General features: G+C 37.8%; 2 protein-coding genes across 28 annotated transcripts in view; one reads left to right on the top strand and one right to left on the bottom strand.

Moving 5' to 3' along the window:
- MTMR10 (myotubularin related protein 10) overlaps window positions 1-11,980 on the top strand; it is a 62,356-nt gene extending 50,376 nt beyond the window's left edge. For all 3 annotated transcript variants that reach the window (XM_005285008.5, XM_065558308.1, XM_065558307.1), the window contains 7 exons: window positions 781-911; window positions 1,320-1,389; window positions 1,951-2,021; window positions 2,825-2,994; window positions 6,271-6,441; window positions 7,647-7,829; window positions 8,397-11,980. In XM_005285008.5, the coding sequence (XP_005285065.1) occupies window positions 781-911; window positions 1,320-1,389; window positions 1,951-2,021; window positions 2,825-2,994; window positions 6,271-6,441; window positions 7,647-7,829; window positions 8,397-8,993 (1,393 nt within the window). In that variant the 3' untranslated portion in view covers window positions 8,994-11,980. The remainder of the gene's footprint in view (window positions 1-780; window positions 912-1,319; window positions 1,390-1,950; window positions 2,022-2,824; window positions 2,995-6,270; window positions 6,442-7,646; window positions 7,830-8,396) is intronic.
- A 1,628-nt stretch (window positions 11,981-13,608) lies between these two features.
- Window positions 13,609-15,462, bottom strand: part of FAN1 (FANCD2 and FANCI associated nuclease 1) — a 44,294-nt gene continuing 42,440 nt past the window's right edge. For all 25 annotated transcript variants that reach the window (XM_065558301.1, XM_042853835.2, XM_042853829.2 and 22 more), the window contains one exon: window positions 13,609-13,816. In XM_065558301.1, the coding sequence (XP_065414373.1) occupies window positions 13,679-13,816 (138 nt within the window). In that variant the 3' untranslated portion in view covers window positions 13,609-13,678. The remainder of the gene's footprint in view (window positions 13,817-15,462) is intronic.

The raw sequence follows: 15,462 nt of genomic DNA, 5'->3' as shown, positions 1-15,462 counted from the left end.
CATCAGTTATTTAGCTTTCGTAATTGAGATACAATGTCCCTCAAACTTTTACTTCACATGTTGGGGTTTTGGTGGTCTAGTGATAGACATAATACTTGAATCATAGCTTTTCATCTTCAACATTACCTAATGCTTATGTTATTTGCTTCAGTTTCCCTGACTGTAAAATTAGGTTATAGGTTATGTAACTTTCTCAAGGCTGTAGAGAAAGCTGGTGCCAGAACCAGGATTAAACTGAGGAGTTTAGGCTTCCAGTCCTGTTCACAGATCACTAGGCCAGGTCTCGCCTTATATACACTGGAATATATTACAAGAAATACCACCTAGTTGAATACCACCTAAAGGCTTTGTTGCTTACCACTTCTGGACTGCTGTCTATGATAGCTGTTTCTTATAGATCTTTAACAATGTACTATTTTCAAATTTTCAAATTAATTTAGCTCATGTCTCAACAATAATGGGAACTGAATGTTTCTGAAATGTGTGTTAACAATTCTGCCTCCACATAGCATTCCATATGACCAAAAATGCGTGACGTGTATTATAGCTGAATGCTAATCAGATGCTTGTACTCTTCCATTTTGCTGTTTGAGCAAATAGCTTTGCTATGTAAGATAGCTGCCTTTGTAACTACAAGGAAAACCTAAAAAAAAAAAAAGAGAAAACTGGGCACCTATTTTTAAGTGCTTTCAGTTGCTTGCACTTCCCTGTATTCTAAAGAACTTAATTTGAAAAGCTTTCCTCCATGTCCAATAATACAGTTTTGGGGTTTTTTGTTAGGATTTGTAATGCAATAACTCGAAGTCATCCACAGAGAAGTGACGTTCATAAATCAGATTTGGACAAGTGTCTGCCTAATATCCAGGAAATCCAGGCTGCATTTATCAAACTTAAACAGTTATGCGTTAATGGTAGGTCACAATATCATTCTTCTTCTGGTGGTGGGGTTTTTGTTTGTTTTTGAGGTATTGGGGGATATGGTTTCAAGAAAGCAATGTGTCAAACTTTGTTAGGAAGCAACTAACTTACCTGGAATTGAAATTCTATATAAAGTGCGTTCATGTGTGTATATTATAATATAGCTTCTGTAGATCTACATTCTCTTACTCCTCTTTGAGACCTAAGGTATAATCGAGCATGAGGTAAGCACATAAAATAGTCTGTGTACTTTTCTGAGGGATGGTGTACCAAGTGTCTTCAACTGCAGATTTAAAGGCTTGTGGAAAATTTATGGGCAGCATAGCTAAGGGTAACAAAACTAGCTTAAGTAAATGGCTATTTAAAAATGTACCCAGACATTCCTACTCTTCTTGCTGCAGAACCTTTTGAAGAAACAGAAGAAAAATGGTTATCCTCGCTGGAAAATACTCGCTGGCTAGAGTATGTCAGGTACGTACAGATGTTATGACTAGAAAGTAATCATTAATAATGTGTCCTTAATTTTTCACCAATGTAAATATGCAATAAAACAAATACAGATGGGATTTGTATTTGATAAAATGAATGAGATAAATATACAGGGATTCTCAAGGTTTACACACTTAAACATTCTGTGTCTGTGTTCACCTGAATCCTGAAAAGACATAAGTGAATGCTTAACTTTAACTACTTCAGTGGGACTTGTATGCTAAAAACCAAGCACACACACAAATCCTTGCAGGATCAAGACAATAATGGGCACCAGGACAAATGTACAATTAAGAGGTATTTCTGTGGTACTACAATCCTGTTGGAAACAGTTGAGATTTTTATATTACTTGAATATATATTAGATTTGGGATGAGATTTTCAAAAGTGCATAAGTGACTTAGGAGCATAGATCCCAATGAAAGTCACTGGCATGTGTGCTCCTAAACCTCTTAAGTATTTTTGAAAATCCTCATTTCTTAGAAAATGTACAGTATCTGTAGTCTTAATTGTTAAATTAAACCACTTTTTCTTTTTGCCTAGATCATTCCTTAAGCATTCTGCTGAACTTGTATATACGCTGGACAGTAAGCATGTCTCAGTAGTTCTGCAAGGTAATATAATTGTATAGCATGTTGTAATTGTCATGATTGGTAGGTTGGAATGTTAAAGCGTGGTTTGGTAAACTGCATTTGTGATCTGTATACTGAAGTGTTGAAAGGCAATGATTTAAAATATTTTCATTTAATAAAATTCCCTCCCTATAGTTGACTGTACCTGGAAATATTCCCCTTCCCCTCCTCCCTTTTTTTTGTGTGTGTCTGATAATGCACATCTGATGTGATCAGATCAAAACTGTAGACCAGTGAGTTTGTAGATCAGAATGTTTGTCAACTCTAGCTACATTATCTTGGCATGTGATGTTGTCTTGGTCATTCCCCAGATCATGTGCTACTTCTAAGAATTACTTCAGTGTCGGGCAGTGTTGATTCACTGACTCTAAAATTCCTTCTGGAGGTAGTAATGCCAGAAATGGTATTTAAAATAGTACTCCATACCAATTCAGACTACCTCTAGGTCAAAAAGAGAGTTTGGAAGCTCTCCATTAATTTGGATTCCCTCCATTTCAGCCCATCTCAAATGGTAGGCATCTGATTTTTTGGACAAACACATAGCAGGTTATTCTTGAGTAAGGGTTATTCACATATCAGTACTGTATATAGTTGGGAATCTTAACTATAGTGTGAGGTTCACTGAGAGAAAGTTTCTGACTATATTGAAACACAACAGTCTTGAGATAGTGAATTTCGAAATTCACTAGAAGGAGAACACCAATCCAAATTACCAATTTCTGCCCTCTGACCTCTTTAATTATATACACATATATATATTCAAATGCTGTTAATGTTTTCCACAGAGGACGAAGGACGGGACCTGAGCTGTTTCGTAGCCTCCCTCATTCAAGTAATGCTGGATCCCTATTTTCGGACAATTGTTGGATTTCAGAGCTTGATACAGAAGGAATGGGTCATGGCAGGATATCAGTTTCTAGATAGGTGTAACCACTTAAAAAGAGCTGACAAAGAGGTAATTATGTTGTTTTGATAGCTAGATCACTTGCATGCAGTGAAATGACTTGACCCCATAAGCTAATGTCCAAAATTTTAATGTGAAATTTTTCAATATTTTCTAAAGATAGGAAGCTAATGTATAAAAAAAAAAAAGAATAATCATTAATCAGATGAATCTCCTTTTTATCCTCAACTGTTGTATAAGAATCATTAATACACTTGGTGAAATCAAATGTCACTGATATTGATGTTATAATCATGTTAGACTTGAAAAGGCTTATTCTGTCTTATCCCATGTTTTACAATAATTAAACCATTGGGTCCCAAGACTTTGACCCAGCAAGGATCTCAGGAGCCTCTTTTCTACAGCACCTGTTCATTTCCTCACCCCCTTTTTTTACATACAAAGCCAGACCAGTATGCGTCAGCAGTTATCACAATACCTGTCTGATAAAGAAGCATGTGAAGCAAAGTATATAGTCTGTTCTGCAATTTTCAAATTGCAATCTATGGCTCACTTGGTGGTGGTTCACGAATTGGTGGATGGCGACATGGTACCTGGCTTTGGTGGTTTTCAGACACTTCTACGGTATTCCAGGCGCTACACTGCAACAAAGAGACTGGAGGCCTGTAAAATCAGCTGGAAACAAGGAGGAGCCAGCCTAACACTGTCTCTTGGGGTGGCACTCAAGGAGAATAAAAAGAAAACCCCCTCAGGGATTGGAGCCACTAGCAGGAATAGATTTCAGAGTAGCAGCCGTGTTAGTCTGTATCCGCAAAAAGAAGAACAGGAGTACTTGTGGCACCTTAGAGACTAACAAATTTATTAGAGCATAAGCTTTCGTGGACTATAGCCCACTTCTTCGGGTGCATATAGAATGGAACATATATTGAGGAGATATATATACACACATACAGAGAGCATAAACAGGTGGGAGTTGTCTTACCAACTCTGAGAGGCCAATTAATTAAGAGAGAAAAAACTTTTGAAGTGATAATCAAGCTAGCCCAGTACAGACAGTTTGATAAGAAGTGTGAGCATACTTACAAGGGGAGATAGAATCAATGTTTGTAATGGCTCAGCCATTCCCAGTCCTTATTCAAACCGGAGTTGATTGTGTCTAGTTTGCATATCAATTCTAGCTCAGCAGTCTCTCGTTGGAGTCTGTTTTTGAAGTTTTTCTGTTGTAATATAGCCACCCGCAGGTCTGTCACTGAATTACCAGACAGGTTAAAGTGTTCTCCCACTGGTTTTTGAGTATTTTGATTCCTGATGTCAGATTTGTGTCCATTAAAAATCTGACATCAGGAATCAAAATACTCAAAAACCAGTGGGAGAACACTTTAACCTGTCTGGTCATTCAGTGACAGACCTGCGGGTGGCTATATTACAACAGAAAAACTTCAAAAACAGACTCCAACGAGAGACTGCTGAGCTAGAATTGATATGCAAACTAGACACAATCAACTCCGGTTTGAATAAGGACTGGGAATGGCTGAGCCATTACAAACATTGATTCTATCTCCCCTTGTAAGTATGCTCACACTTCTTATCAAACTGTCTGTACTGGGCTATCTTGATTATCACTTCAAAAGTTTTTTTTCTCTTAATTAATTGGCCTCTCAGAGTTGGTAAGACAACTCCCACCTGTTTATGCTCTCTGTATGTGTGTATATATATCTCCTCAATATATGTTCCATTCTATATGCATCCGAAGAAGTGGGCTGTAGTCCACGAAAGCTTATGCTCTAATAAATTTGTTAGTCTCTAAGGTGCCACAAGTAATCCTGTTCTTCTTTTAGCAGGAATAGAGTTGCCATGCACCAGCAGCAAAGAACGTGTCTAGGAGCAAAGGAAATAATGCAGTTAGGCAAAAGAATAGGAAAAAAGACAACCCAGGCTCAGGAAAACGTGGAAAATGGGGGAGAAGAGCAGATGAGATTGCGAGAGGTTGAAAAAATAAAGAGCAGAAAGCGACAGCACAGTTAACTTCTTTCCAGACACTCATTGCACTATAGACAGAAAACATTCATTACTTTCCCAATACTTTGTCATGCATAGGATTACTGTATTTGGAGCAAGGGTGTTTTGTAATTATGATCCACTGAGATGTTCTTTTGAGATGAATCTTGGTTCACTCAGCAAAAAAAGTTAGGAAATATCTGAAAGGAAAAAGTTAAATAAAATATTGCTAAAGCTGAAAAAATGTATATAAACGCCTCTTGGAATTTCCTCTCCGCCTTAGCAGCTGCATCCAGTGGGTTTTTTCTTTCTGTAGTATATTTTGACCTCATTAAAGTTTTTTAATGGAAATTAACATTTTTTACGACTCATAGAATCAATGGTTTTAAATGCCAGAAGGGGCCATTTATGATCATCTAGTTCACTTCCTGAATAGCACAGATCATACAATTTTACCAGGTGGTTCCTGCATTGAGCCCAAAACCAAGGAAGAATAGCAAAAAATAGGTATTCAGTTAGATTTTAGATAGTTTAAGCTACTCCAGATATCATTAAGCTCATCTTAATTTATCTGCAACCCCACAACACAGACAGTTATTACCAAGATTTGGAGTGGCTGCTCTGAGCAAATTCCAGTATTAATTTATGGCTTCAGAGCACATTTTAAATTTAAAAAGAAACCAACCATCTTTTCTTTCATAGTTCAGCAAAGATGGGTCATTTGTTTTGTAAGCTAAACTTCAACTGAATTGTTATGAAAATAGACACAATGATTCTAAATGTGGCTGGAAAGAGACCTCCCCTTTCCAAGTACTATAATTTACAGGTCACAGCCTTCCTGAGGTTTTGTTACAGAGAGGTTTTCTGATTGTACAAGTAACAATTTAAATCTGTGTTTGAATGAGAACACAGACTGAGAAAAATGTAGTCTTCAAAATATTTACTCTTCTTCCCCCTCCCCCCTCACAAAATTTGGTATTTAAGTCTGGAGATGATGTTGACACTATAATTCCTTTGTACCACTTACAGTTGTTGGGCAACACATGAAATCAACCAGTTCTGTCACTTTATGTTACTACAGTTTCCTGAGTTATCCGATTCATATAATCACATATTCTATCATCGTGAGGGTGAAAATGCTAAACTGGGGTATTGGGTATTTGTATTATAGATTCTATGTGATTTCTGTTTAGCTACAAACTTCCCTTCCCTATGAGGAGCATACTACATTCGTTGTTAGGTACCCTAATGAGGATGTTGGGGGTAACAAGTTGGTAAGGTTTTGGCAAAGGTTATGTTACTTCTAATTACTGTCCATTTATTCTCAAGTCTCCCTTGTTCTTGATGTTTCTGGACTCGATTTGGCAACTGCTAGAACAATATCCATCAGCCTTTGAGTTTTCTGAAACCTATTTGACCATATTGTATGATAGTACACGGATCTCATTGTTTGGCACCTTCCTTTTCAACTGTCCTCACCAGCGAGTAAAGCAGAGCACTGTGAGTATGAAGAAGTGTTACCCTTACCTTTCAAATAATTGATCTTAGGCCTGAGTCTTTCGCGGGGGGAAAAAACCACAATCTAAACTAAATGGCATTTATTCACTTTTGCAAAATGATGTCACATTTGCAACATGAGCTTTTAAGAGAAATATTGAGCAAAAATATTCAGTGCACGATGAGTGTTCATCAGATTGTCCCTGCAATGCTCTTTGCGTATACTGAAAATGGAAACGGTCTGTGGGGGGGGGGGAAAACTCTACTTACCTTATTTCTAAAATAGCATTATTAACAAGTGCTTCATCGTTTCCTTCATCTGTACTCCCATAAGAGTGCTGCATACTTGCAGTGGGATTAGTATGCAGCTTCCTTTCATCTGCATGATAGACAGTGACTTGGATGGTATCTAAAGCTACAGACAAACTTTGAAATCTCTTGTGACATGGCCACATAATGATTTTAAAATACCCAATGACAGCTTTATAAAAAGAATGCTAAAAGTCTGAGTAATAATGATCAAGTACTATTTATACAGAAAGAGAGAAAAGCGGTGCTTAAACCTAAAAAGGACCTCTGATAGATATCTAAAAAAATTCCAACCTTCAAAGCAAGCACACACAAAAATGGGTGACTTGTATACGCTGCATGCAGGGTAAAGAACAGTTTGTCACGTGCATCTGCCAGGGTAGGACAAAAACTAGGAGACCTAAATGTTTATCAGACCACTCTTCTACAATTTACTTTGCTTAAATAATCAATGACTCTTAGAACAGTGCAAGTAAATTCTAATATACACCAACACAAAAACAAAATTCTTTAACCTAGAATTAAGATTGTAAATATTTACCAGTGTGTTCTCAGTGCCCTCCTCCCCCGTTGTTTTCTCAAACACATAAGTTAGCATAGAAATAAAAGCTTAGAAGTTTCATTTTTAAAAGGAAATAAATGTTAAATACGGAAATGTGGTTATCATCAACTAAACATTAGCTGTGTCCGAGCATTGCCACCCACTTAACAAGCAAAAACCAGGATTTGTTTGTCCTCCTGCAGTGGTCACCTTGGTTGCCCTATATACTTTGACATTTGGTCTACAGCCACCCACGCTGTAAGCCATGCCCCCTGCTCTCTGAGCTACATGCAATAATTAGATTTGTAAGTAATTAAATTAGTTTGTTTTTAATATGTCTGAACATTTCTTCTTGCAGGAATTCGCTATAAGCAAAAACATCCAGTTGGGTGATGAAAAAGGCCTAAAATTTCCTTCCGTTTGGGACTGGTCTCTTCAGTTTGCAACAAGAGATCGCATGCTTTTTCACAACCCCTGGTATATTGGAAAGAGTGCACCATGTGTACAAAATGGGTCTGTGAAAAGTTTTAAACGAACAAAGGTAACAGAATTACGTTGAAATCAAACTTCTGCCAATGGACTTCTTCTTTTAGCAGCTTAGTTACAATGCCATTATTGCTTGATGTCCCAGCCTATAGATAAGGCATTAAAAACGAATTTCTCTAGAGGTACAGCTCTCAAGTGTTGGACCATATGGCTTTCAGTGCATTCTCTGGTATGCTTGGGCTTACTGCTGACACAAGAGAGACTTACTGCATCACTGCAGCTCTTCTGTGATATAAGGGTGCTTTGGATTAACACAGTTTTCCATATTATTTCATAGATCCTTAGTTTTTTTTTTCATAGACTACTGATTTGTTTCCATTGTTCAATATTGTAGAATTCAGTTAAAATTTATTTACAATTATTTTATTAGGTCATGAACAGTCAAATTATTTGCCATGAAAGCCACCCCAGTGATTAGACTCACAACTTTACTATGGCTGTGAAAGGATGCCTCACTTCTAGTCCCCCAGTGGAGAATTGTAGGCACACATGAACACCGCCAGCTGTAGCAGACTAAATCTGAGGAAAATTAACCATGTTTATTTCATATCTTTTTCTGCAGAAAAACTACAGCTCAACACTGAGAGGAATCCCCCCATCGTTAAAGAATGGGATCATCGAGCAAGAGTTTCTTCCAAGAAGAAATTCACTGATACTAAAACTGAAACCAGACTTTCTTCAGCAGATGGGTAGCCAGACCAATAGCATGGAGCAGTATTTCAGAGAATGGTTCTCAAAGCCTGTCGACTTGCATGGTGTAATTCTACCCCGTCTGTCTGGAACACACATAAAACTGTGGAAACTTTGCTACTTCCGCTGGGTTCCTGAGGCCCAAATTAACAATGGTGGCTTCATCACTGCCTTCCATAAAATCTCTGTGCTGACAGACCAAGTAGACATGCTAAACCAGAGTCTTCGGCAGTACAAAAGCAGCTCTTCTTTGCAAGCGAACTGTTCAGAACTGGATCAAAGCAGGATGTACTTCAGAGCAAATGGTTTAAATGACAATGCAGGGACCCCAGATTTTCTCTCCTCCTCATTCCCATTTTCTCCAATAGGGAACTTATGCAGACGGAGCATTCTGGGAACACCCTTAAGTAAATTTTTAAGTGGTGCCAAAATCTGGCTGTCCACTGAGACACTTGCAAATGAGGACTAAGATATTGTGATGCTTAAACATATGGGGGGAAATCGCAGACCATTGTGTCTTTTAAGTTAACACTGCTAACTGCGGCATCTGAAGCTGTAATAATTTTATTTACAAATATTACATACGTTTTGCACAAATATTTAAAAGCAAAGCAAATCATGCTTCAAATCGCACAATTTTGTTTTCAGTAGTTGTCATGTAAACTTCTTGTCTGGTTTCTGATTTCTTCTGTGTTTTCTAGGTCTGGCTCATTATGTAAGATCAGCGATTTCACTCACTAATGCAAAGGTTGGGTGTGGTCACTAATCAGGTTTTCTTTTTGTTTGCAATGTCTGTTTTCCCAACTGTTGACTGAAGCTAATCTTTTATGTCAACACAGATTAGCAAATCAGATTGGTGAAAACAAACATCAAGGACATTTTGCATTAATGTAGCCATATTGACTGGCAGTTGTAGAAATCTGGGAACAAACTACTTTGTCACAGTACACGTGTAGTAAGGACACATGTATATGCTTCCATACTATCTTTCTGTGACGTGGTTTACTTAGTGTATGTTGCATTGGTGCAGTGTGTACTGGTTTTTGTTTTCAGTTACCCTGTAGAGAGACTATTCAATTTTTGTTCAATGTCATGAGCTTGCATTTAGTTCACAGGAACTGACTTCAGGACAATATGCACTGTTAACCTTAAAATGTTCACTGTAGAGAATAATATTGTAGCCTTAGAAGTGCCTTTAATTGGAATAAAATATTAGTAAGATGTGTCTAACGCACCGTGAAACATATTTGTCTTTCAATAGGTTAATGAACTGCCCACTAATGTAAACATAATTTAATTCATAAAACAAACTCTGGAAATCACCAAAAAGCCAATTAGCCTTCTGAACAGCAGAAACCTTAAATGACAATATGCAAATTAGCAGGGAAATTTTCTCTAGACTAAAACAAGACTGATTTCCTGTCAGTCCCAGAAAATAAAGAACCTTACCACTCCTAAAACTACTTTGTTTCTTATGTGTCCATTTATAGGAGTGGAGGTTGTGCTGGGAAAGTCCTTCTCTCCTCCCTCCCCCCCCCAGCCCCTTGACACAACTGAACTAACTACAGATTAGTTAGGGATGTATTCTTTTGGCTTCCTTACACAATCTATTTTTTTTAAGTATTTCTGAAGTTTTTCCCACCAAATTTAAAGATAAAGCAGATTGAAAAATGAGAAATCATTTTTTGCCAAACAGCTTTTAAAAAAACCTTGTTTTGCAGCAGGCAAGAGCTGGTTAGGAATTTTCCCATTTCTTTTGGTTGAAGAAACATTACTTGAAGCTGGGCAGAACACTTCAATCAATGTGCCACAATATTCTAGTAGCCAATTTTTTTTCCCCCCAAGAAGGTCTGGTTTCTGCAAAGTCTTCCTCAAAATAGCTGAGAGATACTAGAATAAGTAAAAATTACTCAGTCTGTTGGAACAACAGGTTGGCTTTTCTGTTATCTTGGGCCTGATACTTGATATACAAGACCTCAACCTGTGTGCTAATTTTTGGTACCATATATTAAAATTAATAAACCACTTTGACAGTTTTTATGGTATGAGTAGTAAAATAGATTTCCTAAAACGGTTAATGCTCATAAGAGTCCACTTTAGAATTACCAAAGTTTGGTGAGTAAATTACTTTAATAAGTATTTGGGGGAAACTGTTAATATTTGGGCTGTTTAATCTTTAAAAAAAAAAGAGTACAAGAACTACTTGTGTAAGGATTTCTAGCTTGTGTTTTCAGTTCATACAATCTGTATTTTACATGATACAGATGTTCTTGTTGGTAAATACTATGCCTTTAAAAAAACCTGCCTAAATCTCTGTTTACCAACCAGAATAGGGTAGTTTTCAGAATCTGGGGGCTAAGCAAGCACAAGTGGTGTGTTATGCTAGTTAGTGGTATCCAGGTTACTCTAAAAATCTGTTGTTTCATCCTTAGGGTCTGATTCTGAGTACTAATCACCCCTATGGATTTGTTTTAATGTATGGTTGAAAGGCAGTTCCTAACAATGTATAGTTCAGGACCTGCCCAACTGTGTAAACTAATACATTCATGTCCCACTGTAAAAAGCTGCCTTACTGACAATACCGACTGCTCTGAACTTACCTAATGGCCCTTATGTCTTGCAAGTAGCTCTGTGGACTGAGTACATATCTACAGCTATCTTCCCTACACACAAGCTCACATCTCTTTAAAGTCTTGTTGGCAATTTTAAAATTAGGTACTATTAATACCATTAGTGTTTTGTAAGAGTAGAAAAACTATAAACAAGCTTATTTTTATATCATTTGTTTTCTAACCACATGCACTGCTTTGGTTGAGAGTAGGCTGTTGTAGCGAGATTATTTTGCTAGATTGTAACAATATTAAGAACATACCTAGTGAGATATGAAATGCTGGTTGATGTGGTCAAAGAACAACTCTAATGCCTTTAGCTACTGCTGATGTCAGAAGTCATGGTAGTGCAATGTCTTTCAGTGAATTGCTGCCATGTACCAAAGAAATGCCTACAAATTTAGAAACCTACTGAAGTGAGTGTGTGTATTTTTTTTTTTTTAAACATGCAGGTAAAATACCACTCAATATTAAACCACCTTTGTGCTTTTAATGATGTGTGTTGTGGGATCAAAGGTTTTGGCTGTTAATCTCAGATGGAAAGATATATTAAAACCAAAAAATTTCTAATCTTTTTATTTAAGGAAAGGATAAAATGTCAATCTACATCCAACAAGAGACTGAACAACTGGTTTCCTAAATCCCTTTGGGCAATAGATTGCTAATGGTGTTGCTGCAGCAGGTTACAGAGTTGACCATTTTAATTGAAACTAAAACCTTTGTGCCTAATGCTGATGACTTACTGAATAAAGTAGAATTGCCAGGAGGGATACAAAATCCTGGCACTGAGGTTGTGAATGTGAAGTAAATTAGACTGTTAATAAAAGATCATACCTTTCCACTGTAATTCTGTTTATTTTACTGATTTAATAAAAATGGTGCAGGAGTAGAAGAATCTGTAGAAAGATTACAAAGCCATATTTGTTCTATGTAGCCCATCTTACTTTTTTTTTCTTTCTTGATTTGAGAATGTTGTGCCATTATTTGTGTGACCTTTTCAAGCTCAAATAACTTACTTTGGGTTAGACATAGAGACAGGGTGTGAAGTAACTTTGTTTTGTTGCCATCCTTATTGAGGAGTTAGAACTTTCTTGTTACCGTTTTGCCCTAGATGAAGGAAGTAATCTCTGGAGTTGTGGATTCCTTATGCTTACTACAGAAAATACCCAGTGTATGTACTGATGTAATATGTAGCCATCTAATGAGCTGCAAATTTGATTCAATATTGGGTATGCAGGTACCATAGCATTTGTCCCTTTAAGGGAATAATCATTTCAGGTCATGCTAATATATAGCATAAGGAGCAATACTATCCTCAAAAGCGTCAATCACCATGGACAACATCAATCATTACATCTCCTGTACTCCACCCTCCATAAACTGTCACTGTTAATACAGAAAGACATTTTAAAATCTTCTCTTAAAAGCTTACAATAAAATTATGTCTAGTCTAAGCCTCCACTTAACCTAGTTGGAAATTCTCCAGTAGTATTATCACCTTAATTCATTTGCAATCCCTTGTCCATCTCCCCATTAGCTAGTAACTTGCCAATGTAAGGAAGTAGGATGGCTGGTGTTTGTCTCATGGGCAAGTATACTTAATGGCATTTAACTCTAAAAGATCAGAATTTGCTCAGCCAATTAAACCATTTTGAACACCAAACTGAGACCATACAGTCAATTTGATGGCACATCTGTCTGTAAACTAGTGAACAGTGCATCTAGTCACTTCCAAAATATCAGGGATTTTTCTAAATCTCAGAAGAAACAGGAGCATACAGTGACCCCCTATCATCATCAGTTTTAAGCAAGTCTGTAATTGTCTCTAAATCAAAACTGGTTAATGGAGCCATTACTACCTTCAAGCATTACCAAACTCAGCTCTTCTCATTGTCCCACTAGCCTTAAAATTTTAATATGCTGAAGGATTTCTCCCACATGGTACATCATCCAGTGGTGTGTAATTACTAGCTAGCTTTGATTTAGTAAACTAAAAATATCAGTATAGCCATGGGGGTGTAAGGTGGCTGCCTGAGTAATGCAGGCATGACCATAAGCTAGTTTGCTCATGCACATGTACCTTGAGCCAGAAAGAAGAAAAAAAAAAGGGGGGGGGGGCATGTGCACACAGATTAGATTGCAGGGAGGTGAAGGGAAGGATCCTCCTATTTTTTCCTACCAAACATGCTTGGAGTTGTGGCAGTTTGGGGCACATTTGATTACATTCAGACAGCTGAAATGTAGGCACAGCTGCCAGATTACCTTTGGTAGTTAAAATCCCCTATGTCACCTCTGTTCTACTTAGAAGAAAACATTGAGCTCTTTTTCCACGTTGGAGACCTGATTTACAGTAAATAAAACCTGTTCATTCTTTACCAAAACAAGCACCTGGCTTACTAATTCCATTAGTCAGGACCTAATAAAAACATTTATCTAATGTCCTTGGTGGCAGGTTCTTAAAATAGGAGGCAACCATTAGCACATTTTATTTATTTATTTAAAAATAGTCAATTCTCCCCATACAACATGTTCGAGATAGTTTTATTCAACTTAGGCGTTTACTTTTAGCTCCAACTGCAGCCACATGACAAACTTCTACAGCAGCTCCCAGCTTCTTCAGTTCATCCAGCCAAATCATCTGTTTGTGGGAGAGGCGATCATTGGGACCCTTAACTTCCACCAGCTGAAATGTTAATGTTAAAAAAAAAATTAATCCTATGCTTAGGTTTAGGAACTGAAAGCAGCAACCAGGCACATAGTACCAGCTGTTTGGATAAGAGCATTCGTACCTTTCACTAGAAGAAGGGTTGTTAAAAGGTAAGGGGAAGCTGTTGCAGTTTTTAAACAAAATTTGAATACTTAGGAAAGCGATTAATTACAAAAATTAACTTCCAGTGTTTAACCATCAGCCTGTGTACATAAGTTGTCTGTTAAAGGGCAGTTAGTAACTGGATAGATATAAGTAAAAGTTATAATAGAAAATCCTATTGGTCAAAGAAACAGACTCTGGGACCTATGTGTCCTGAACAACCAAGTTAAAGTATTTTATATAATCCACGGTTCCTGGGGAACCCCCACATCTGAGCCACTTCCAGCAGAATAAACAAGGCCTATCTAGCTGAAGACCAACTTTAAATAGACGTATGTTCATGCAAATGTCCCAGACTGCTAGTTTTTGGAGTGATACCACACTTAAAAACAAAAAACTCCTGCAGCCAGGTTCTGGCCTATGTCTGCTTTTAGTTCCTCTTCCCCTGCCTTTTACAAAAAAATAAATCTTAATGGTAAATCTGTGTTTAAAGTTACCACGCAGCTTATCCCTTAGCAGCCCAACGCATCATTTTCTAACCTCTGCCCCCCCACCCCACCCCACCCCACCCCACCCCAGGGTCCCCTAGTTGCTATAAACCTAAAAATGCAATGCTGTATTACTGGTGGGTAAGTGCTATCTACAATAAATTGAACAGACCCTAAAACTATACCAAGTAATTTCTCGGTCAAGTAAAGCTTTCCTTACCATTTCTGGGAAGACCACAGTTTGGTGCAAAAGGAAAGTTTACAATCCACTCCAGTAAGCTCTTCCCCCCCCCCCCCAATTTACTTTTCACAACTGTTAGCCAGCCACCAGGTTCCTTACCAGACAAAATTACCTTTGCCTTGCCTCTCTCACTATATTCAAAATGGCTCTAACATTGTATCTGGACAAAACTAAGGCTTTTCAGTACACAGTTCTGGTGGAGGATCCCAGCAGGAAGATGAAAGGCTTCTCCCACTCTGGCAATAAAGCTGATGGTTGGAAGTTCTTGTTAGGCAGAGGGGCCCTGTACCCTTATGCACAGGAAGACTCATTGGAAGTATTTCAAGGCAGCTACTACGAGGCTGATGTGCTTCAGAGGACATGACTTTTGGGTATAGGGTACTGAGAAGTGTTCTCTTATCAATTCCCTGCTAGTCACCTCTACTCAATCCAGGTGGTGTAGCAGAGCTACAGCACGTACCTATAAATTACTGTTCATATGCCACCAGTCTGGAACAGCCTTTGCTGATGGAGTGGTTTTCCCTTAGTATTCACCTGCAGTGTAGGTAATTTGGGGGGAGGGTTTATTACCCACCATACCTTTTCAGCTATGGTTAAAATTAACTCATAAATCCATACTAAACCAGCTGGCTTTGTAGGTCTTTTTTTTTTTAGCTCAGGGCTACAGAAATTCTGTTTAGGGCAAAGGTGACCCAATAATTCCAGACTGGTGTATGCAGATATCTTTCTTTACAAGTAAAAATTCTAGATTAGCAATGTTGGCAGAAAACAATTAGGTCCCCACAGCCTGG

The sequence above is a fragment of the Chrysemys picta genome, chromosome 10 (genome assembly GCF_011386835.1).
Source record: "Chrysemys picta bellii isolate R12L10 chromosome 10, ASM1138683v2, whole genome shotgun sequence".
NCBI lineage: Eukaryota > Metazoa > Chordata > Testudines > Emydidae > Chrysemys > Chrysemys picta.
The sequence above is the reverse complement of the archived record's forward strand: the minus strand, read 5'-3'. Positions and strand labels throughout refer to the sequence as shown.